This window comes from Parastagonospora nodorum, assembly GCF_000146915.1.
Source record: "Parastagonospora nodorum SN15 chromosome Unknown scaffold_37, whole genome shotgun sequence".
Taxonomy (NCBI): domain Eukaryota; kingdom Fungi; phylum Ascomycota; class Dothideomycetes; order Pleosporales; family Phaeosphaeriaceae; genus Parastagonospora; species Parastagonospora nodorum.
In genome coordinates this window covers 247,576-267,970 of record NW_001884585.1, presented here as the reverse complement: position 1 = coordinate 267,970, position 20,395 = coordinate 247,576, and the positions used below count along the sequence as shown (strand labels likewise).

At 48.3% G+C, this 20,395-nt stretch overlaps 10 protein-coding genes across 10 annotated transcripts; 6 read left to right on the top strand and 4 right to left on the bottom strand.

The window, feature by feature from the left end:
- Positions 1-260: 260 nt before the first annotated feature.
- SNOG_15394 (hypothetical protein) lies at positions 261-1,353 on the top strand (the record flags this gene model as incomplete). The annotated part of the gene is made up of 2 exons (XM_001805492.1): positions 261-1,161; positions 1,220-1,353. The coding sequence occupies 2 exons, from the start codon at positions 261-263 to the stop codon at positions 1,351-1,353; spliced, it is 1,035 nt and encodes a 344-aa protein (XP_001805544.1).
- A 134-nt stretch (positions 1,354-1,487) lies between these two features.
- On the bottom strand, positions 1,488-2,676 carry SNOG_15393 (hypothetical protein; the record flags this gene model as incomplete). Its single annotated transcript, XM_001805491.1, has 3 exons — positions 1,488-1,724; positions 1,787-2,037; positions 2,112-2,676. 3 exons carry the CDS (start codon positions 2,674-2,676, stop codon positions 1,488-1,490), a joined length of 1,053 nt encoding a protein of 350 aa, XP_001805543.1.
- Positions 2,677-5,109: 2,433 nt separating this feature from the next.
- SNOG_15392 (hypothetical protein) lies at positions 5,110-6,545 on the bottom strand (the record flags this gene model as incomplete). Its single annotated transcript, XM_001805490.1, has 3 exons — positions 5,110-5,719; positions 5,903-6,304; positions 6,340-6,545. 3 exons carry the CDS (start codon positions 6,543-6,545, stop codon positions 5,110-5,112), a joined length of 1,218 nt encoding a protein of 405 aa, XP_001805542.1.
- Positions 6,546-7,784: 1,239 nt separating this feature from the next.
- SNOG_15391 (hypothetical protein) lies at positions 7,785-8,367 on the bottom strand (the record flags this gene model as incomplete). The annotated part of the gene is made up of 2 exons (XM_001805489.1): positions 7,785-7,816; positions 7,905-8,367. The coding sequence occupies 2 exons, from the start codon at positions 8,365-8,367 to the stop codon at positions 7,785-7,787; spliced, it is 495 nt and encodes a 164-aa protein (XP_001805541.1).
- Positions 8,368-8,698: 331 nt separating this feature from the next.
- Positions 8,699-8,988, top strand: SNOG_15390 (hypothetical protein; the record flags this gene model as incomplete). The annotated part of the gene is made up of 2 exons (XM_001805488.1): positions 8,699-8,795; positions 8,918-8,988. The coding sequence occupies 2 exons, from the start codon at positions 8,699-8,701 to the stop codon at positions 8,986-8,988; spliced, it is 168 nt and encodes a 55-aa protein (XP_001805540.1).
- Positions 8,989-9,160: 172 nt separating this feature from the next.
- On the top strand, positions 9,161-10,859 carry SNOG_15389 (hypothetical protein; the record flags this gene model as incomplete). The annotated part of the gene is given in 4 exon segments (XM_001805487.1): positions 9,161-9,221; positions 9,239-10,287; positions 10,507-10,578; positions 10,641-10,859. 4 exon segments carry the CDS (start codon positions 9,161-9,163, stop codon positions 10,857-10,859), a joined length of 1,401 nt encoding a protein of 466 aa, XP_001805539.1.
- Positions 10,860-11,984: 1,125 nt separating this feature from the next.
- On the top strand, positions 11,985-14,576 carry SNOG_15388 (hypothetical protein; the record flags this gene model as incomplete). Its single annotated transcript, XM_001805486.1, has 12 exons — positions 11,985-12,201; positions 12,443-12,511; positions 12,771-12,836; positions 12,931-12,969; positions 13,026-13,065; positions 13,113-13,429; positions 13,466-13,534; positions 13,590-13,719; positions 13,783-13,933; positions 14,010-14,109; positions 14,318-14,346; positions 14,397-14,576. The coding sequence occupies 12 exons, from the start codon at positions 11,985-11,987 to the stop codon at positions 14,574-14,576; spliced, it is 1,407 nt and encodes a 468-aa protein (XP_001805538.1).
- Positions 14,577-15,448: 872 nt separating this feature from the next.
- On the bottom strand, positions 15,449-16,693 carry SNOG_15387 (hypothetical protein; the record flags this gene model as incomplete). Its single annotated transcript, XM_001805485.1, has 1 exon — positions 15,449-16,693. One exon carries the CDS (start codon positions 16,691-16,693, stop codon positions 15,449-15,451), a length of 1,245 nt encoding a protein of 414 aa, XP_001805537.1.
- Positions 16,694-17,209: 516 nt separating this feature from the next.
- On the top strand, positions 17,210-18,335 carry SNOG_15386 (hypothetical protein; the record flags this gene model as incomplete). Its single annotated transcript, XM_001805484.1, has 6 exons — positions 17,210-17,386; positions 17,445-17,539; positions 17,594-17,743; positions 17,816-17,942; positions 18,014-18,255; positions 18,305-18,335. 6 exons carry the CDS (start codon positions 17,210-17,212, stop codon positions 18,333-18,335), a joined length of 822 nt encoding a protein of 273 aa, XP_001805536.1.
- A 1,471-nt stretch (positions 18,336-19,806) lies between these two features.
- Positions 19,807-20,286, top strand: SNOG_15385 (hypothetical protein; the record flags this gene model as incomplete). The annotated part of the gene is made up of 2 exons (XM_001805483.1): positions 19,807-19,956; positions 19,981-20,286. 2 exons carry the CDS (start codon positions 19,807-19,809, stop codon positions 20,284-20,286), a joined length of 456 nt encoding a protein of 151 aa, XP_001805535.1.
- Positions 20,287-20,395: the final 109 nt, after the last annotated feature.

The following is a 20,395-nucleotide window of genomic DNA, read 5'->3' as shown; positions in this document are numbered from 1 at the left end:
CTTATTCTCAAGTGTTTTGCTTTGTAAATTAGTCATTACATACAAATTCCGTACTGCATTCCGAAGTTCCGGAGTTCCGGAGTCCCGCAGTCTCGCAGTTGGCAGTTTGGTCGGGGAAGAGTGCGCAAAAACCTCAGTGATCTGTGGTCAATATTAACTTAAAGTCAATTTACAGGCAATACATCTGTAGACGTTGAAGTTGAGAAGTATTTCATTACCCTGCGCAAGATCGCACGTTCTGCTTCACATCACAGATGGCCATGGCCACACGAGGAAAGCGACCGTCATTTGAGCAACTGCCTCTACACCCGGATGACCCTCCATTCTCTGCATGGGGGCTCTACGGACCCGAAGATAATCTCGGTACTCTTAACATGATCGTTCCTGAGACAGTGGTAGAAGCCGCAAAGGAAATCAAAACTGGTGTTCGCATCGGGCTTGATTTACCTATGGATTTCCTTGCTCGACCTTCGCACAATCGTCTTCGACTCACGCACACACTTGTCCGCAAAGATCCGCGCCTTGTACACGACGATTGCGTATCTTTCAATACCCAGATTTCAAACCAGTGGGACGGCTTTAGGCATTATGGCTACCAAAAAGAACGAATTTTTTACGGCGGCGTAAAGACCGAAGAAATTTCCTGGCCTGGTATCTCAAACGAAACTGGGGAGAGGGCATGGTATCAGGGGCCATCTATGACTCCTAGACTGGGCATACACCATTGGTGCAGACAAGGTATCATGGGTCGAGGGGTGCTGCTAGACTATCTGCGGTGGGCTCAAGCAAACGGGAAAGGCTACGATCTGATGGGCGACCACGCTATCTCGGTAGACGACTTGCAGGCATGTGCAGACGCTGAAAATGTTGAGCTGAGAATTGGCGACATTCTGTTTGTACGCTCAGGGTGGACAGTGGGATACACTGCGCTTACCGAAGATGAAAAAGTCCGATATAGCTATGCGGAGCCTACTGTACTGGTAGGGCTCGAAACATCTGTCAAGACAGCCAAGTGGTTGTGGGACGGAAGCTTTAGTGCCTGTGGAGGAGATTCTCCCGGATGGGAAAAATGGCCAGCTCTTCCAGGAGAGGGTGAAGTTGGGGGCATTGGCAAATACCGGCTGCACGAAGTGCTCTTGAATGGATGGGGGATGCCAATTGGTAAGTAATTGCTGAACCGCGGCTCACTTGTTCAAAATTTTGACTAATTCATGCACAGCGGAAATGCTCGACCTCGAAGACCTGAGTAAGGAGTGTGAAAGACTGAACAGGTGGAGCTTCTTCTTCGGTTCTATGCCAAACAATATAGTGGGGGGTGTAGCAAGTCCTTGTAATGCATTTGCTGTCATGTAGCGGAATGAAGGACTATCTAGGGGTCCCTTAACATAGAAGCAATATGTCGTGAAGTCTGGGCAACGGTATATTTGCATGTACTACAGTAGGTGCGGCATAACCTGACACAAGATTTAAAGGTGCGATCCAAGCCCCTAGGCGAAAGAGTTTACAATCATTCGTCCTGCAGGAATCCTTCCGCTCTTCATCATGTCCAACATTTCAGGAAACTGGTCAATGCTAAACTCTGCGACTTTTGGTCGTATGTTATGCTTGTGCGAGAACTTGAGACACTTTTCCATCTCGTCTGCTCGTCCCGAAGATGCGCCACGGACCTGAACGAACCCACACGACACAGGTACAGCTGTCAAAGGCAAGAAATTGGGGTCTGTCTGCAGTTTCGAGCATCAGCAGAGGTTAAAACATGATGACTCTTGGGTTTAGTAAGACTTACTACTCCCACGACCATCAGTTTACCGCCTATGCGAAGGGTCTGAAGGCCTGATTTATACGCTAGCACGTTACCACTCATGATTACGGCAGCATGGGCACCACCTCCAGTTGTATTTTTGACAGCCGTTGCAAACCCAGGGTCTGTGGGATCAAAAACCTCATGTGCACCTAGAGCTTTTGCCAGGTTGCGCTGGCCGGATCCAATGTCCAATGCGACAACCCTTAGGCCCATTGCCACAGCGTATTGCACAGCTAGAAGTTCACAAAAAAAAAAAGCTCAGCAACTCTCCATGGTCATTCCTACTCAAAGGAAGTGAGAATCATACCTAAATGTCCCAGTCCGCCAACACCAACCACAGCGATCCACTGACCAGGAGAAAGCTCTGCTTTATCAACAGCGTGAAACGAGGTCAACCCAGCGCAGAAGAGTGGTGCCGCGGTTGTGGGATCCATTTTCTCGGGTAGTTTGACGGCTTGTCCTGCTTCCACTAGCGAATACTCAGCCATAAAGCCATCGTGATTGAAGCCTTGAATTGTCGTCTTCGGACACGCAATAGATGTGACACTACAAGCCTCACAGTCGCCACAAGCGTTCAAATAGGGCAGGAACCCAACATCGTCTGATACTTCAAAGCGCGTAACTCTATTTCCGATTTCGACAACGGTTCCACAGGCTTCGTGGCATGGCGTCATGGTCCAGCTTTCGCCACCACCCGTGAGAGCTTGCCGGCCCTCGACAACTTCCATATCCGAGTGACACAGGCCAGCGCTACGAATCTTGACAAGGAGTTGAGTCGGTCCTGGCCTGGGTATTGGAATATCGTCAATCGTAATGCGACCATCGCTCGAGGGGCCGTGGAAGCGGACTGCTCTCATGGTTTTGCTGGCCATGGTGATATCTTCTATAATAGTGCGAATTGTCGGATGAAAGGTGTCGCGGCTATGCTCTAAAAACGCTGAGGGGTGCGCAGAGTTGTTGGAGTTATGAAAACTATGGAAGGCTAAGAGTTCCGACGTACTCCGTGGGAAATTTCTAAAGGTCTTTACTCGGCGCTGACGTATTGGATACAGTATTTGAACAGTTTCTGTACTGTTGACGTGTACAGTGTGAGAGTTCGAGCTCGCCCGTAATCAAAATTGACTTTCTCCTAGCTTGGCGCGTCGTAATCACTACAGCCTGAAGCATAATTAGTCATATCAAGAGTGTCATCCTGCAGCAAACGAGCGTGGACAGTTGACAGCTGACAACCATTTTTCCAGGCACGGAAATGAATTCCCTTGCAAAATTAGGGCTACAATGTGTACTATAGTAGTGCGGCACTATTTACCGGTGTTATTGTTATCCTTTCACAACATTGTCAAGATAAGGCAGCGAACCACGCTACACCACTGGCTCTTGTGCGTTCTTAAGATATTCGGAAGAGGCCGGTTTTGCTACCTTATGTATTACTGCCATGGTTGAGATCAACTGGGATCGCGTTTGGCACAATCCGAGAGCATTTTTGCGTGGGTCATTTCGCGCGTCGTTTGCAATATGGGAAGAGATTCACTTTCGCCTAATCCAAGGACAAAATTCTTCCACGCCTTCGATTTCAAGCTCAATAAGGCATATTCTCTGCAATGCCTTGTTGATGGCAGACCATGAGCTTGTTATGGGACCATCGAATAAAGCTTTGAAGGCGACCGAATCAATCCCCTCGCACAACATAATAACTTGTCAACCAGTAAACGGCATTAATCCTGCAGCGTTTGATGCCGTAGTTCTGTACTGCCATGGCGGCGGATACGGAATTGGACATCCTTTACAGAATTGGGATCTGTATAGGAGATGGAAGCAGAAAGGAGCTATCCATGGTTTAAACATGGCAGTTTTTGCCGTTCAATATCGTGCGTAGACAAAACGGGTCCCATAGGAAAGAGAGCTGCTGACGAATTCAATCTAGCCTTAGGTCCGGAACACCCTTATCCAGAAGCGGTACAGGCAGTGCTAAACGCATACCGATACCTGTTGCACGTACTGAAATTTGACTCCAACGTGATTGTCATAGCTGGAGATTCAGCCGGAGGCGCGTCAGCTCTGCAGCTTGCGGGCAAAATTGCTGATTGTGGCAGGTCACCTGGCAGCATCTTTCCAGCTTTCCCTCCGTGAGTCTCACCTCCCAATGCCAGGAGGGGCGATTTTGATGTCACCATGGCTAGACCTTACCATGGAAAAAGCACTTCTCAGCTATTTTCGAGGGAGAGACCCAATGGTAGATGCCGAATACATGGGCCAGCACCTTGTACCTATTTTAACGGGGAATATCTACAGTACAAAGGACTGGAGAGTTTCCCCAAGTTTGGCTGAACATCTCAAGGGTCTTCCTCCGCAATTCGTAGCGTATGGAGACTCAGAAATTCTGCAGGATGATGCCAAGGACTGGGCGCGATTATGCGGGGAGAGTGGTATTGACGTCACGGTCTATGTGGGCAAAGGAGGATTACATTCATTTTCTACTGGAGGGTTGTTGTGTGATGGAAATCTGGAGGCGAGCTCAGACAACGCACTGTTTGAATTTTTGTTACACTTGCGGAAAAATAGGTAAAAAGGTCTCGCAGTCCGATCTTCGGCATGTATCCTTGCCTGAACTACCGCCGCATTCACAAAACCTGCCTTCACTCCAAGCTAGCCACAACTTTGCTACAAACTTATCCCCTTGAATCAATTCCTTTTTCACATGTTAGGGTCTTGACTGGACATGGGATGCCGCTCACATGTATAGCACTACCAGAACGACAAAGCTCTCAATTCTTTCAGGCTTTCATTTATACTGCCAATAGAAGATACTGTACACTATCTATTCCGTGGAATCAGACGAACTTCCGGTGTATAGTTGCCCAGAATCATCTTCTAATGTGCTAGCTATTCCATCAATGTAATGATTCGCCTGAGAAGATAGGAGATATCGATCCCGCTTACCTAGCGGGATGCTATTGTCGTTCCCGCGAATGTACCATGAGAGATCTGCGCCACGGGCTCCGCGTTGAGAAAACCCGTTCCCGACGAAAGACCAGCGATTGCCCTCAATTTCGTATCCCCGGTCATAGTCCTCAAACCGAGGTCGCTCAAGGAGCTCGAGGTAATGGGGAACTGAACCAGGCCAGAGCGCCGTGACTTTGCCGGGTGCATTCTTGTACCATGAGCGACAATCCCGATCCCACACACTTCGTGACATCCAGGCATCTTTGTGAGCAGTGAGCTCCCGTATTGCTTCTACTTTGGGCTGGAAATATCTGGAAGTGGGCTGTGAGCAGCATCCCACTTTCGTGCCAGTAGATGCAGACTTACTTAATGTTCTCTTCTCGGAACTTCTGGATAAATTTCATGAAATAATCTGCCTGCGCTTCGATACCAATAAGCACTGGTCCATTCCCGATTGGAGAGTTTGGACCCAGAAACATGAAATAGTTGGGGAAGCCGCCAGCTGCTAGCCCAAGGTACGAAGACGGCTCCTGGGACCAAGATTCAGCTAGATCTATACCACCGGGACCTTTGAGAGGGAATCGCGGTTTGAAGGTAGTGTCAAATCCAGTAGCACAGATCAGGACATCGATGGCATGCTCAGTACCGTCCTGCATTACAGGTCCACGATGACTAATCTTGGATATCCTACCAAAGACAACCTTGGATTTGGCATCTTTGAGGGCCTTGAGATAATCCACTCCAGGAGTAAGTCGTCGGCATCCGACGCTCCATTTTGGGATCAACTGCTCTTGTAAGACTGGATCTGGGATCTCGTCTTTCATGCCTTGAGAGAACTGTTGCATGGCTTGTTCCTGCGCGGGGCTGTCACGCAGGAAAAGTGGAAAGAAGGAATTCCCAAGGTGTTCGATGTTTTTCCTGTATTCGAGATGTTTTCCTGGGAAGCTAAGAAACTCGGCTTTCTCTTCGTCACTAAACCTTCGTGGTTCGAAACCAGGCATAGTCATTTGAGTGATCCAGGTGGGCTCACGGATGAAGCTTGCTACTGAAGCCGCTTTTGGGAGGATAGCTGGCAGAATTTGGATTCCCGATGACCTAGAATTGCGGTGTCAGAGACTTCATAAAAATCAATTTTACTCAAGCTGCTGAACATACCCATTGCCAATCAAGCCGACGTTCTTGCCAGTCAAGTCCACCGTCTCATCCCAGGCTGCGGAATGCAATTTCGGACCTGCAAAATTGTCGATTCCGGATATAAGTGGCCATTGCCAGTTGTTGAGAATGCCAGAAGCGTTGATCAGAAGTTCACATGAGTCATGTCGAATGCCCTCTGGCGTCCATATCTTCAACCTCCATTTTCCAACGGCCTCCTCCCAAGATGCTCCAACGACTGCATGACTGTATTTGATGTAATCTTCCAACTCATACTTTGCAGCAAAGTCGGTGAAATATTTGTGAATCTCTTGGGATGTTGCAAATGTCTGGCTCCAGTCGGTCTTCGGTTCAAAAGACCATGTGTACGTATGTGCTGGACAATCACACGCGCAACCTGGATATCTAGAAGCTCTCAGAATCGTGGAAGCCAGCCTAACAAGATAATTATCTTCCTGTTTTCCAGCCATGTGCCTCCAAGGTCAGAATTTTTCTCATAGATCTGAACCTCTACATCGGACTTGTAAAAGTTGTGTTGGATCTTGTATGCCAGGAGCAGACCAGACGCACCGGCCCCAATGCAAACGACCTTAATCTTTCGGCCGCTATGCAATGGTATATCTGGTGGAGCGTATGGAGACGACATGCCGCCCTCGAAGATGTGTTTCAAGGATAGGTGTAGTTTTAGGCGCACGGAGTTCACATGTAAGGGTGAACGATATCGTGAGTAGGACAAGCGAAATATCTTCTCTGCTGACCCGGTACCTTAGGTTCAAGATGGAGTAATTGGGACATCAATATTACGTAAAACTCTCTGACCAAGTGGAAATGTGCATGCCACGCGTCACCGTCAGTAGACTAGCACACATATCGCCTTACCGGTATAGAATCCTAGTTCCGGAAGCAAGACAACGGTGAATCATATAGCACCATGAGGAAGCTGCACTGCTGCATAGTGTGCAGCCTTCAAGTTGTTGTCGTTCTTTCGCAGCTGCATTGAAAAGATCCCTCCTGAATCACGTTGTTGAAATCCCAAGATACTCCAATAAAGTCCTTCGAAATGCCATTCCAAGTAGTTTCCATCATTTACAAAGCTCGAAACATGTCATTTGAGCAGTTTAAACAACACTACGAAACAAAGCACGTACCCCTCGTCCAATCCTTGACCGATCTGAGCTCCGCTCCCTTATTTTACACGCGCAAATACGTCCAACGAGCAAAAGATGATGCTGCCGGTGCGGCCTCTCCCGACTTCGACGCTATTACAGAGTTAGCCTTCACAGATGAAGAAAGCTACAAGAGATGGGCGAGTAAGATCATGTCCGGAACAGGAGGAACTGCTATCGCGGAGGATATGGCGACGTTCACGGATCAAGCGCGATGCAGGATGTGTACCGTGGATGTTATAGCTTGAATCTTTAGTATCTTCCAAGGTTACTTGTGGTAATATGAAAATCTTCACTCCGGCCAGCGTGTCGGATGTTTCCATTCTTACGCGTTGTCTTCATATCGTAGGCGTAACGATTTGTCTAGCTACAAGCTTTGCTTTGTAGGATGTGCTCTACAAAGTCTTCCATAGCTTTCTGTCCCGATTTCATACCTACTATCTCACTCTGGAAGGCGTGTGGAAGCCCTGGATATACTTCCAACTTAACCTTTACACCCGCTCTCCTCAGAGCCTCGGCGTAGGCTATTCCCTCATCTCTGAGTGGATCTGCCCCTGCGACTTGAATGTATGAGGATGGTAGATTGGAGAGATCGGTCTCCAATAATGGTGAAACATATGTGGAGTCGGCTACCATGGCTAGGTCAGGCACGTAATTATCCCAGAAGCTCGCTTATACTTCTCTGTCGAGGAGAGGGGAACCTGCAGTATAGAAGGATTTCAGCTCGCAGTCGTGTCGTTCTTGTGCAATACTGTAGCATTTGTAGTGGCAAACAGCAGGGCTGAAGAGAATCTGGGCTCGAATTTTCGACAGTAGCTTGTTCTCTCTAGCCCACAGACAGAGTGCAGCTGCGAGATTCGCGCCGGCGCTGAAACCACAGACAAAAATATCATGGTCGGGCCGGGCTCCTTGCGACTCCCCATCTGGATATATCGCTCCGGGTCGATTGGGAACCCACTTGAACACAGTCAAAACATCTTGAAAAGGGCCAGGATATGTGGTCTCCGGGCTCAAACGGTAGTCTAGCGTTACGACCGTCATGTTGAGCTTCTGAACCAGGGCTCGAACCATGAAAGAATCTGCATATTCATCACCCATGCTCCATCCTCCGCCATGGATCGCAAGAGAAACATCTCTTGGATGGGTTGTTGGATATTTTGGCTGCCATACCCGTACAGGAATAACGTGGTTCTCGCTAGGGACGGACGCTTCATGACTGACTATTTCATGGGTATATTGTTGCCAAATGTTTCGTACTGCGGCGTTGAGACCTGCACGTGTCTGCTGCAGGTCTGTTGACATTGTTTTGGGTCTCGATGCAATGAGCTGAGTAAGTTCGGGTGAATGGAACCCAAGTTGGCTAAGTTCAGAGGCCATCGCAAAGAATAGAGAATCCAAACAGTACAAATTGCTTCAGTTCATAAGAACCCCAGAAATTTATCCAACAGATCCGTGTATTACACGTATTTTAAGTTGAGGAGCGAATACCATAGGTAAGCACTCCACTGTAGGAAATGAGCTCACATGTGCCACCAAGAACCATTCGACAAGATAAGGAAAACTGCATGGCTTACGACGCGCATGGTAGTAATAGTCATGGCGTCTTACGCAACACTCTGCAATAGTAAGAGTCATGGCGTCTTTCGCGATGATCTGCACAGTGGTAGTCAACGAGTCGTACTCAACGACGCACGCCTGGGCCGCCTGGGCAGGTGCTAGTGGCGCCATTTGTGAGTATTCGGCTTTCTTTCGGACCTATAGCAGTAAGTCGGTTGGCATATGGACGATTAAAAACAGGCAACCTCGCCTTGTCTGTCGCAGTAGCAGCAGGACAGTCTTGCTAATGTTACAGTCGAGGTAGGCATAAGTCCCCGGGAAAAAGCTGCGTGGCGTTCAAGGACGAAAATGCTCGGTTCAACGTGATCTGTCGGCTACACACCATTGACATATCAAGAGTCGATCATGCAACCCAGCGGGCTCATCCAGATCACAGCCGTGCGTCTATTCATCTAGTCTCGACTATGTTTTCGTTCATCGTTCTTCATTTTCGTGATCTGATGTGCACGGATGCGGTGAAGACGAGGCCGACGCTTCAATGTACTGGATACTCAACGTCGCGATCGCTAGGTTGACGGAAGGTGCCGGCTTGCTTGCCAGTCAGGACAGAGAGCAGCGATCAAGGTTGAGACGGCGGAGAAAAAGCGGTCGAATACGGGCGCTCGACCCCGCCGGCTTCTTCATGTGTGCCTGGACGTCGACCGTCTTCCCCTCGACCGACTCTGCGCGACCCTCGTTGACTCCCAAATCAACCCCAACATCAACCCCAACATCAACACCAACATCAGCATCAACACCAACATGGCTCAGCACTCATCGCCCCCGGACAGAGCCAAACGCACGGCCAATCGGTTGGCACAACAAAAGTTCCGCCGCCAGCGCAAGGACTACATTGCCCAACTCGAGACCGAGCTTGCCATGTGCCGTGCCGGTGCCAGTGAGGAGCTCGTACAGCGGCGGCAGCAGGTGGAGCAGCTGGCAGCTGAGAAGAAGATTCTCCGCGACATGTTGATCAAAGTCGCGCACTCGCTGGGCAACGCGTGTGGTCTCGATGTCACGCTAACACCTCGGCAACCAGACGGCACGGACACGTGTGCACTCGCACCACAGACCGAAGACGAGCGCCATGATGAGAGCGACAACATCTCTAATCTCGACCCCGTAGCAAGCGTTGACGACGGCCAAGACAAGATTGAAGGCAACCTTCAGATCAATACTGTAGTTACTGATGAAGACAACAATAGCATGCTTCGTGGGCCCACCTTCGACCTGTTTGAATCCGCCTTTGACTGGCTCCCGTCAACTGGCGATCATGATATGGATGCTGGACCTGGTACTTTGCTGCTTTCTCCCGCCCCCAACAACGTTTGGCCTTCCATTCCTGGCCCACTCTTTTCTCCTCCACCAGCACCAGCCCCGGCCCCGGCCGACAAAGCCCAGCTGGCGTGTATCATGTTCCGTCGCCAAGTTGATCATGTGCTTGATTCTTGTCTTGCCGCCCTTGAATCCGGCACTGACCATCTCGAGCTCTTCGAAAATCGTCTGGTCCAAGGAGTTGTCCATGCCATCTTCCAGATCCAAGAATTTACCGCCGGAGCATTTCAAATGAAGGCCATGTCGCTATCGGGCGGAGCAGCATGGCTACTCTGGCACGTTGTTAAGAGAGTGTGTATCTTGCCGCGTTTAGCTGCCTCCAGTCTTTATACAAAGGCAGGTGCGGCCCGCTTTGAATCTGACATGTTTCATGATACCAGCCCCGACTGGCTACAGCCCACCCCCCTACAGGCCATTACAGAGTACGTGCATTTTTCTCATTGGCTTCAGCTTTGGTACTGATCTTTCAATATATACCACCCGGCCGTTGATTATATTCCATGGCCACAGTTGCGTGACGCCCTCGTCAGCTACAAAGGTCCTGTTTCTGTCGAAGACATCCTAGTCAACCTTGCTCATCGGGTACGAAGAGTCCTTCGTGTCAATGTTACCGCTGAATGACGACACTGATCATAGGCTTACAGCTTGTCCCGACGGGCGCACCCGTTGATAGAGTCATACAGCCCGACGTTACCATCTTGGACATCCGCCCCATGTTCAGCTGCAAAGAGGAGCGTACTCTCAAAAGTGAATTCTACAGCGCGCTTAGCATGTACAAGCTACGTCCGGCAAGCATAGTTCCTGATGAAGTGGCTACATCGTACCTGGTCGATCATTTCTTCGAACAGATGTCTGTTCTTTAGAACCGCAGGTACACCACTAATATGAAGCAATTTTACATGAGCACTCGATTACTAGAACGTACTTCGGGCTTCAACCTTGTACGGCAGCTTTGTTGCCAGCATGTTAGGAGCCTAACACTGAGGGGACTCTGGCAAATTCGTATAAGCCAAGTAGGGAGCGCTCCTGCCTTTCGACCCGATAAAGGATAGCAAAAGCCGTCGCAGCAACTCGCTTGGCCTAAAGTGTGTGTATGTGTATAGATAATCTGGACGCCCGGGGTAGTCGAACAATTCTGTCGCGGTAAGTCCCAGAATCTGAAGGCCTTCACGGGTTGACGATTGATGAGTGTGACATCGAGCACGCTGTCATCCGAAAGAAATCCGCTGCCAATTCTGGCAAGAAGACACCTCTAGAACTAGGGTCTGTCATTTTGGGATTGGATTCTGAACAAAACCAATTAGAGTATCAACAGACTCGAAGGTGTACCCAATACCAGCCCCGCTCGTATGTAAAGGCATATCACCATCCGCAACGCCTGCATTAGCAACAAGCATACAAGCGCTTCCTTCATGGAACTTACTTGGCTGCAGCTTAGACTTCCTGACTGAGCGATTATGACATTCAATATAATACCCTTCGAGCCCTCAGAACGTCTTCGGTGCCTAGGCCTTGTTTGTCCGCTACCCGCTTCGCAAGACTAACAGAACAATTTCGACGACAACACGAGTTATATCTAAATAAGTTGCGTATTAGTACTTTTGTCTCTACATGCAATAAGCAAAGTAAAGTATCCTGGATATGTTCCACTCCGATTTATCATTAGCTAGCTACATGAATCTGTGCCTGTTGAGACCCGAAAATATTGCAGAAGAATCTCTACAAGCAGAGGAGTCATTTGTCTAATTCCGGCACCCTTGGCTGTGTAGTTCGCGCATCGGAAGCGGAAGTTAGGCTGCTGTATAGATCACCCTAATTCCGTTCAGCGGGGCGTCGTTTGCGTCGACGCATCGCATATCCTCTCCGCACGATGATTTTCTAATGTGTTACGAGAAATCTGAAAAGACATACATGGGTGCTTTCTACATCCTCTGTCTCTGCTTCCTGTCTTTTGCCTCGAATCGCAAATTTGAACATCTCTGCCAACCATGGGCTCTATTGATATGACTGGGATTGACCCACTCACTCCTGAAAAAGGATACCACTCTAAACCCGATCTGTTGCGAGTAGTTTGTGTCGGCGCCGGAGCTGCGGGCTTGTTGGTCGCCCATAGAATGCAGACGCGCATGACCAACTTTGAACTGGTGTTATACGAAAAGTCCGTCTTCGCACTTCTACATATTCTTTCAAAGTCTGGGACTAACAGTAAGTAGGAATGAAGATGTCGGTGGAACCTGGTGAGTTCACCACCTGAGGTCTACTACTATGATCATGTTTCATGACTGACAATCATATGAGGTTCGAAAATCGGTATCCAGGGTGCGCATGTGATGTGTCTGTATCTATTGCCCATTGACTCTTAGGTATGAGTCACGGCTTACGATCTGTCTATTAGGCCAGCTCATAACTATACGTACCCATTCGAGCAAAATCCTGACTGGTCAAGCTTCTATGCTTACGCTCCTGAGATTCTGGCGTATTTTCGGCATTTTGCTGAGAGTAAAGATGTGCGCAAGTATGTAAAGTTCAATTCCAAGGTCACCAAGGCTATATGGGATGAAAAATAAGGGGGAATGTACGTTTGTTGACTTCTGTTGTTACTTGTTCCAATACTGATCTATGCAGACGGTGTTGAAATCCATCAAGGCCAGGAAGTCATTCACGACTCGTGCCATGTGCTCATTAATGGAACTGGGTTTCTAAACAGTTGGAAATGTCAGGCGTTACACCCTCCGAATCTTCCTTTTTGTGTAGCTGAGCTGACTCGAATTTAGGGCCAAAGATTGACGGTTTGCACGATTTTGGAGGGAAATTGGTACACAGCGCCAATTGGGATCCAAGTAAGATAGACCACAGTCTACGTGGCATTTTGCTAATCAAAATCTACCAAAGCAATTGATTGGGCAGATAAGAGAGTCGCTGTGATTGGAACAGGCTCGTCGGCGATTCAAATTGTGCCACAAATTCAGAAGAGTGAGTACAGACCATGGATTGCAATCAACCGTACATTACACTAATCTCGGAAACAGGTGCTAAGCACCTGACTGCATTTATGCGATCAGTTACTTGGTAAATCGTTTCACGCAAGCTGGCGCATGCCGCTAAGAAAGCAACAGGATTTCACCGCCAGTAGCTACAGATATCCTTGCAGCCACCAAAGTCACATCTCATGATGCAGCAGAAAGGGATAGACTGGATGCTCAATACTGTTATACGGCAGAGGAGAAGGAGCGATATCGCAGGGACCCGGAAAGCTTACTTGAATTGCGCCGCAAGATCGAAATCGGCTTTAACAACACGTTTGACTTTTTTGTAATGGGTTCGGAAGCGCAGAAAATTACTCGAACGTACATGGAAGCCGAGATGAAACGCCGCATTGGTCCGGGCCATGAAGACCTAAAGGAGAAGTTGATACCGAAGTGGTCTCCTGGTTGTAAGTGATTGAAAATTACTTAAAAAGTTCCTAAAGGCGCAGCTAATATACTAGGCCGGCGAATAACACCTGGCGATGGATACCTCGAATCTCTTGTTCAGCCAAGTGAGTTGTCATGTTCAGAGTTGAGGCAACAGAAATATCTAACTTGCTTTTCCAGACGTGACTACCGTGCACGAAGAGATTTCCAGGGTCGTATCGGAAGGTCTCATCGATGATTCAGGTACTCTACATGAGGTCGATATTCTCGTCTGTGCAACAGGGTTCAACATGGCATTTGCACCTTCTTTGTGAGCCAAACAAGACCTTGAGAGGATGATCCTGCAAGTGATCACACACTAATCGCAACACAGTACTATTACAGGAACGGACGGTGTCAACATGAGGGACGAATTCGACCCTGATCCAAACGTTTATCTTGCGCTTGCTGTACCGAAATTCCCCAACTATTTCGTCATCAACGGCGTCCGGGGAAGTTGGGCAGCAGGCAGTATCCTCCCAGCAGTGAGTAAACCAGGCAGCAGTTTGAATTAGGGGAACTTCTCAAAACTGACCATATTGCTTGTAGATCGATGCGCAGACAAATTACATTCTTCGGGTTTTACAAAGAGTGCAATCCGAGAAAATCCGCTCCTTCGAGGTTAAGAACGAGCCAACACGACAATTGAATGAGCATATTGGTACGTTCACCTGGATCTTTTGTTGTCTTTATTGGTTCTAGATAAACTTTCTCAAAGGGCGAAGACAGCTCATACGTACAACGTAGATGCATGGCACAAGCACTCTGTGTGGAACGATGATTGCAAAAGGTGAGCAACTCTTTCCAATGAACTTGAAACGATAAAATCTAATATCGTGAATCAAGTTGGTATAAGAACAATATACCAGGCGGCAAGCTCTGGATCTGGGGAGGATCAGTACGCATACAGTCTTTGTTTCTCAAGAGTGACGTTGACAAATGTGCCAGAGTCTCCACTACCTCAAAACGATTGATGTGGTACGGTGGGAACATTTCGACTTTCGCTATAAATCAGCAAACATGTGGTCTTTCCTCGGAAATGGTTATACGAAGGCCCAAGCCTTCAAAGACGAGAACTTGCTGGCACCCTACATCCGCACTGAGGATACTCCATGGAGTGTAGAATAGATTACTCAACAGCATCGTGATTGTGGCTGAAGATCTGTAGATAGTGGCATGTGTTCGTAGGATATGGCTATGTCTCTAGAATGAAGACACTTGTGATACATACGAGGTCAACATTAGATGAGCGCTACCATGGGCATAACATTAGGCCGTATTCGCCCTATAATTATCAAGATTCACGCAGTAGATCCCTTTATCCTCTTCGTCATTCACCTTTTCCATGATTCTGCAGGTAGTATACCCGTTATCCACGTTTCTAGCAAAACGACCCCGAGCATTTGTAGCTCGGGTCATGATTACCCTTCCTGTGCGCAACAATTACGTTTTTTGAGAATAGCATTTTGGTTTGAACATATTCATCTGTACTGAACAAAGCAAGAAGTGGTTGTGTTTACGCAATATACAAGAGTTTAACTGATATCCGAGAGCTCATAAATTTACGTTTCACAGATGGGTTGTATATCTTCTCCTTTCTTGCCTTTCGAAATAAAAGACTACATGACGTGTATCTATCGGCAGTGACACCCATTCCTCACTCCATTCCCCGATTGGAGATATTGAGCCACATGCTGGGACCAGAACCATGTTTTCTGATGGTGCCAATTTGCGCTTTCCGGGCAAAGCTCCATGTCAAAATTGTAGAACAAGAGTGCCAGCAGTGTACGGGTTTCGCAGTACGCCAAGTTGCGGCCGATACAATTACGCGGACCGACGCTGAAGGGTTGCAGCACTTCGCGACGATCAAGATGGAACTCAGACTTTGGATCCTTGTAAGCTGCAGCATCCCACCGTTCTGGAATGTATTCTTCAGGCCTATGAAAGTTTCGAGCGTCGAGGTATGCTGAGTACTGATTAACACCCACAATAACCTGGTCTTAGATCAGCTCGATGGAAATGACTGCATGCAACGATAGGCTCACATTTGGTGGCAATTCATGTCCAGATACTACGGTCCGTTGGTTCTCTGGAGTTTTTCTGGGAAGGGTGATTGGCAGGGGCGGAAAGCGTCGCATCGCTTCTGTGATGCAAGATATCATGAATGGAAGTTTGGATGTCGATGTGATGAAGTTGATTTCGTCTTGGCTCTTGAACGTGGTCCTGACTTCGTGCTGTACCTTAGCCATTACCTTGGGATTTTTCAGAAGCCAAAATAGCGTGCCAGCCATCGTGGTAGCTGAAGTCTCCGCACCAGCGCTGATAAGGATGTTTGCATTGACAATGATCTCTAGATCATTGAGACCGCCTGGCTGATTGCGCTTCTTAACCATGGCATCCAGAAAGTCGCCACGACCTTGTTGATCTGCATTGTTCATCCTCTTCGTGGTTGTATTCTTTGCTAGCTCCAACTGTGCATTGTGTGCTTCGATCAGATGCTTGGGAGTCGTGATTCTGAAGAGCCACTTGAGTAGCGGGTAGCTACTCGCCACACGCAGCCATGCCCCTGCTTTGATGAAGTAGAACATGTTGCGAACGAAGCCGCCTTCGTCCGAACTTTCCAGACATCCAAACGATTGACCGAAAGCCAGGTCACCGATCAAGTCAAAAGTGACGAGGTGGAGCCATTTGACCATGTCTATCCGTTGGTTCGAGATCGCCAGGTCGCGCAGTCGTGCCAGGAAGAGGTCAGAATGCACTTTTATCAGCGGCTCCTGTAACCGGATGGAACTTTCCGAGAAGCCGTTAGACATAGCTTTCCTGTATCTTGTATGGTCTGCAGAGTTGGCAGAGATGAGATGTTCCGGCAGGCCCTTGGGCGCATCGAAGAAGGATGCTTTTGGCAGATTCTTGCCGTGACCGTATATATCGTCCCAAGCTTTGGCATTGTTGAAGCTTATCTCGTTAGGCCCGATTCGCACGGCGTGACCATAGTGTTGATGAAGTCGGAGTAAAGTTGAGTCGAGATTGCCTCTGAGGAACGTAATATGCTGGAAAACAGGGAATGCGATCCATAGCCTTGGTCCTTTGATATGACGCAAAGGAGAGAAGAAGAGTTGATAAATAGCTGCCAGAATGCAGTGTGTCAAGTAAAGGAGAACAAGTCCCGCGGAAACAGAACCAGCGAGGGCTAAGTTGCCATTGTGACTCGTGCGAAAAGTCGTGAACCCGATCAAGTAACCCATTGTTCTACAGCGAAATTTCAAAACGAGTAGGTCGATCAAAGGTGAAATGTTTTTTTCGACGGATTGCTCTGTAGGACCCAAAATACTCAGCAGTTCAAGACCTTGTCGGCCCGGTTGTATGCTCTACAGGATTCCGGTCGCATGAACATACAGATTTTCCGACCATGTCACGTAAAATTCCGGCTGGCTCGTGCACGTGATTTTTAGCAATCGTATGCAAGACATCGATGACCGATCCTCTCTAATCACGACCTCAAAGTGATGCAGGGTTGCGGGGTGTGGCATCCTGGCTGGTTATACAGTAATTCCGTCTGACTTCCGTGGGAACCCGCACCCCGCACTCTAGGAGCGCGTGACATGTCATGGAGCGGTCATATCGAATGGTCTGTATACTTAGGAGTGGAAAACCTTCATCTTCGAAATGTCTCCACTGCAACAATATCGGAAACTGCCCCAAGGACAACATACTATAGTCTTCTTCAGATCTCGAACACACAGTTGCAAACATACCCAACGATGAGTCTGAAGTCAATATCAGGCGTGGCATTCGTCACTGGGGGAGCCCGAGGACTCGGAAATGCTGTAGCAGTTTCATTCGCACGGGAGGGGTGTGAGGCTGTAGCAATTGTCGATGTTCTTCTTGATGATGTTATGGAACAAGGCAGACAGGAGGTTGAAAAGCAGGGCGCTAAAGTGGGCTTAATATCCATGATTCTCTATTCTGCTAGCATATACTTACGCTATACTACAGTGTTTGGCACTACAGTGCGACGTGACTAAGGAAGAAGATGTGATAAAGGCAATCGAGAAGACGGTACAAGCTTTTGGCAGAATTGACTATGCAGCGTAAGCGGCCTTACGAAAGTCCGTTTAAATGCAAATCGCTAACTGAAAGATTAGCAATTTTGCTGGTATTAGTGGAATAAACGAGCCCCTGGAGAGCACTTTGGCGCCTAATTTCGAAAAGGTCATCCTGACAAACACTACCGGAGTATTTTACTGTGTGAAACATCAGATCCAACAGATGAGTAGGCAAGAACCCGGAAATTGGTAAGCATTAAGTAGAGATTACTTGATTAGGTCACATGTGAATCGACTTTTAAGTACGTATTTGTGATCTAGCTCTGACCACCCTTTCGCTCAACGAGGAGCAATCGTGAATTGCGCATCTGTCAATTCAATACTTGCGGGTATGGCAACAGGCCCTTATACCGCATCGAAACACGCTGTTGTTGGTATAACGAAAACTGTAAGTTATGTGCGACTTGTCTACGGGCTTAAAGTTCGACTAAATCGACCTTGTGGCTGACTTCCTATTAGGCTGCCTTGGAGGCCCGTAAGAATAACATTCGCGTTAACGCGTTGTCTCCAGGCTTTATATGGACAGACATGGTTGCCAGAGGATTGGAAACGAAGGACGACCCACGCTTGAAAGAGGCGTGGACCGTGTTTGAGGCTAGGCAAGGCCGCAAGGCCTTCCCTCGTGAGATCGGAGACGCGACCGTGCAGCTTTGCAGCAGCAAACTGAGCTTAGTAAACGGTCATAATCTCGTCTGCGATTAGTAAGTCTAGCGATTCAATGTTGATTAGTCAACGACTAACAAGTGCCAGTGGCTTTGTGGTAAATGAAATGTCGTTTTAGTGTCCGGAGACCTTATTAGGACAGAGCTAGATAACAGGAAGAGAAAGGGCTCATGGCCATTCCTAGGCGCACGCGGCAGAGAGTCCATGGCGTTCTGTTTTGGTAATTTGACAGCATAGTCTATTGTAAAAGTATGTTGATTTTCGGTAAATTACAAGCCAAGATGGCATGTCCGTATCTATCTTTGTATCCAAGCAAATCTATCATCGTATCTACGTGAAGAATGCAGCTGCTCCTCACTGTTGCTTGAGATGCAAATTCCGAAATCCGTCCGTAACGTAATGCTAGTGTAAATCATGTGCTTTGGAATACTGCGCTCGAGTAAATAGTGGCTAGTCAGTCGGTATTATGTCAGATGTCGTGCTCAACGACCAGACCATGCATATTCCAAGATTCTCCGTGAACAAGGGGGCAATGCCTTTCGGCCAATACAATTGATAATAGCTCTGTGTCTTTCGCATTATCAAATCCCCGTTTCGGGCTGTTCGCGCATTAGGTATATACCAACCACATTGAGCAATTAATGCGTGGCTCCCCTTCGTACGCCCTAGGCGACCTATATGTTCTTTAAAAGCTGAATTACTATCTTGTCTCAGAACTCGGCCTGCCCAAAGTAACTCCCTCTTACATTTCAGTGTGGAACTTCTATCTTCCTGGAAAGTGGCAATGGCGACCGCCGTTCCTTTCCAAATTACAATATCGGAGAGCAGGCTTCGTAAGCTCCATGCCAAACTGGCATTATACGATCCACCGACCGATATTGAAGTGGCAGACCCTTGGCGGCGTGGGTGTTCTGCAGAATCGATACAAGCATTAGTATCGTACTGGATGCACAATTTTGACTGGCGCGCACAGGAGACCCTGTTGAATAAACTCCCACAATTCACCTCCACGGTAGAGGTCAATCGCTTTGGCTCGTACAACATACACTTTATACACGCGAGAAGTTGGGCACAGGATGCCATACCGTTGTTATACTTGCATGGGTGGCCCGGAAACTTTTCCGAAGTCAGCAAGATACTGCCTCTGCTTACGAAAGGCAGTCCGGAAACACCGAAATTTCACATCGTAGCACCCAGCCTTGTAGACTTTGGCTTCTCTGATGGTAGCAAGAAGGCATGTTCAGCGGTCAGGCAGGGTGTTGTAGCGGTGGCTGACCGAGACTAGGAAGGATTCGGAATCGACCAGCATGCAGAGGCATACCATGGCCTAATGCAGTCTCTCGATTACGATCAGTACGGTAAGTGCTGTACGTACTGCAAGCAATGCGGATAGTGACCATCGGGCAGCTATGCATGGGGGCGATATTGGTTATTTGATCGCCCGCTTCCTGGCTTGGATGTATCCAACATCGTGTATGGCGCATCACACGAACATGCCAAGCCCTCAAGCACCTCCGGATGGACTAGGAGAACTGGGAGCTGATGATTTAGATAGACTAGGGTCTACTAAAGAATGGCAGGCAACAGCCATGGCTTATGCGCAGGTTCATGCGACCAGACCGCAAACAATTGGCTACAGTCTAGCCGACAGTCCTGTTGGGTTGCTGGCATGGATGTTCGAAAAGCTTCATACATGGACAGACGGTTATAGCTGGACTCAGGATGAGATTCTCACATGGGTGAGTATATACTACTTCTCCAAGCCAGGGCCAGCGGCTGCTCAGCACATCTACTTTGAGAATGCTCACAGGCAGCCTCCGGCTTTTGAGCAGGCGGCGAAGTATATTGATGTGAAGTTGGGTGTATCGCTTTTCCCAAAGGAGATCGTTCTGCTTCCCTTGAGCTGGAACAAGACACTGGGTCCGGTGGTGTTTGAGCGTCGTCATGAAAAGGGCGGCCATTTCGCAGCGTGGGAATGTCCAGAGGCGTTGGCGACGGATTTGCAGGACATGTTTGGTACATGTGGAGGTGCATATAAGTGTATTGAGGGGGCTAGCGGATTTGCCTAGTCGAGGTATTTGATAGCAAAAGCCGAGTAATGTCAATGCTGTATCAAAGACGAAGAGGTATTTTCGTGGAGGTTTCGGGCGCGGACGGGGCTCTTAGGGTTAAGTTTTG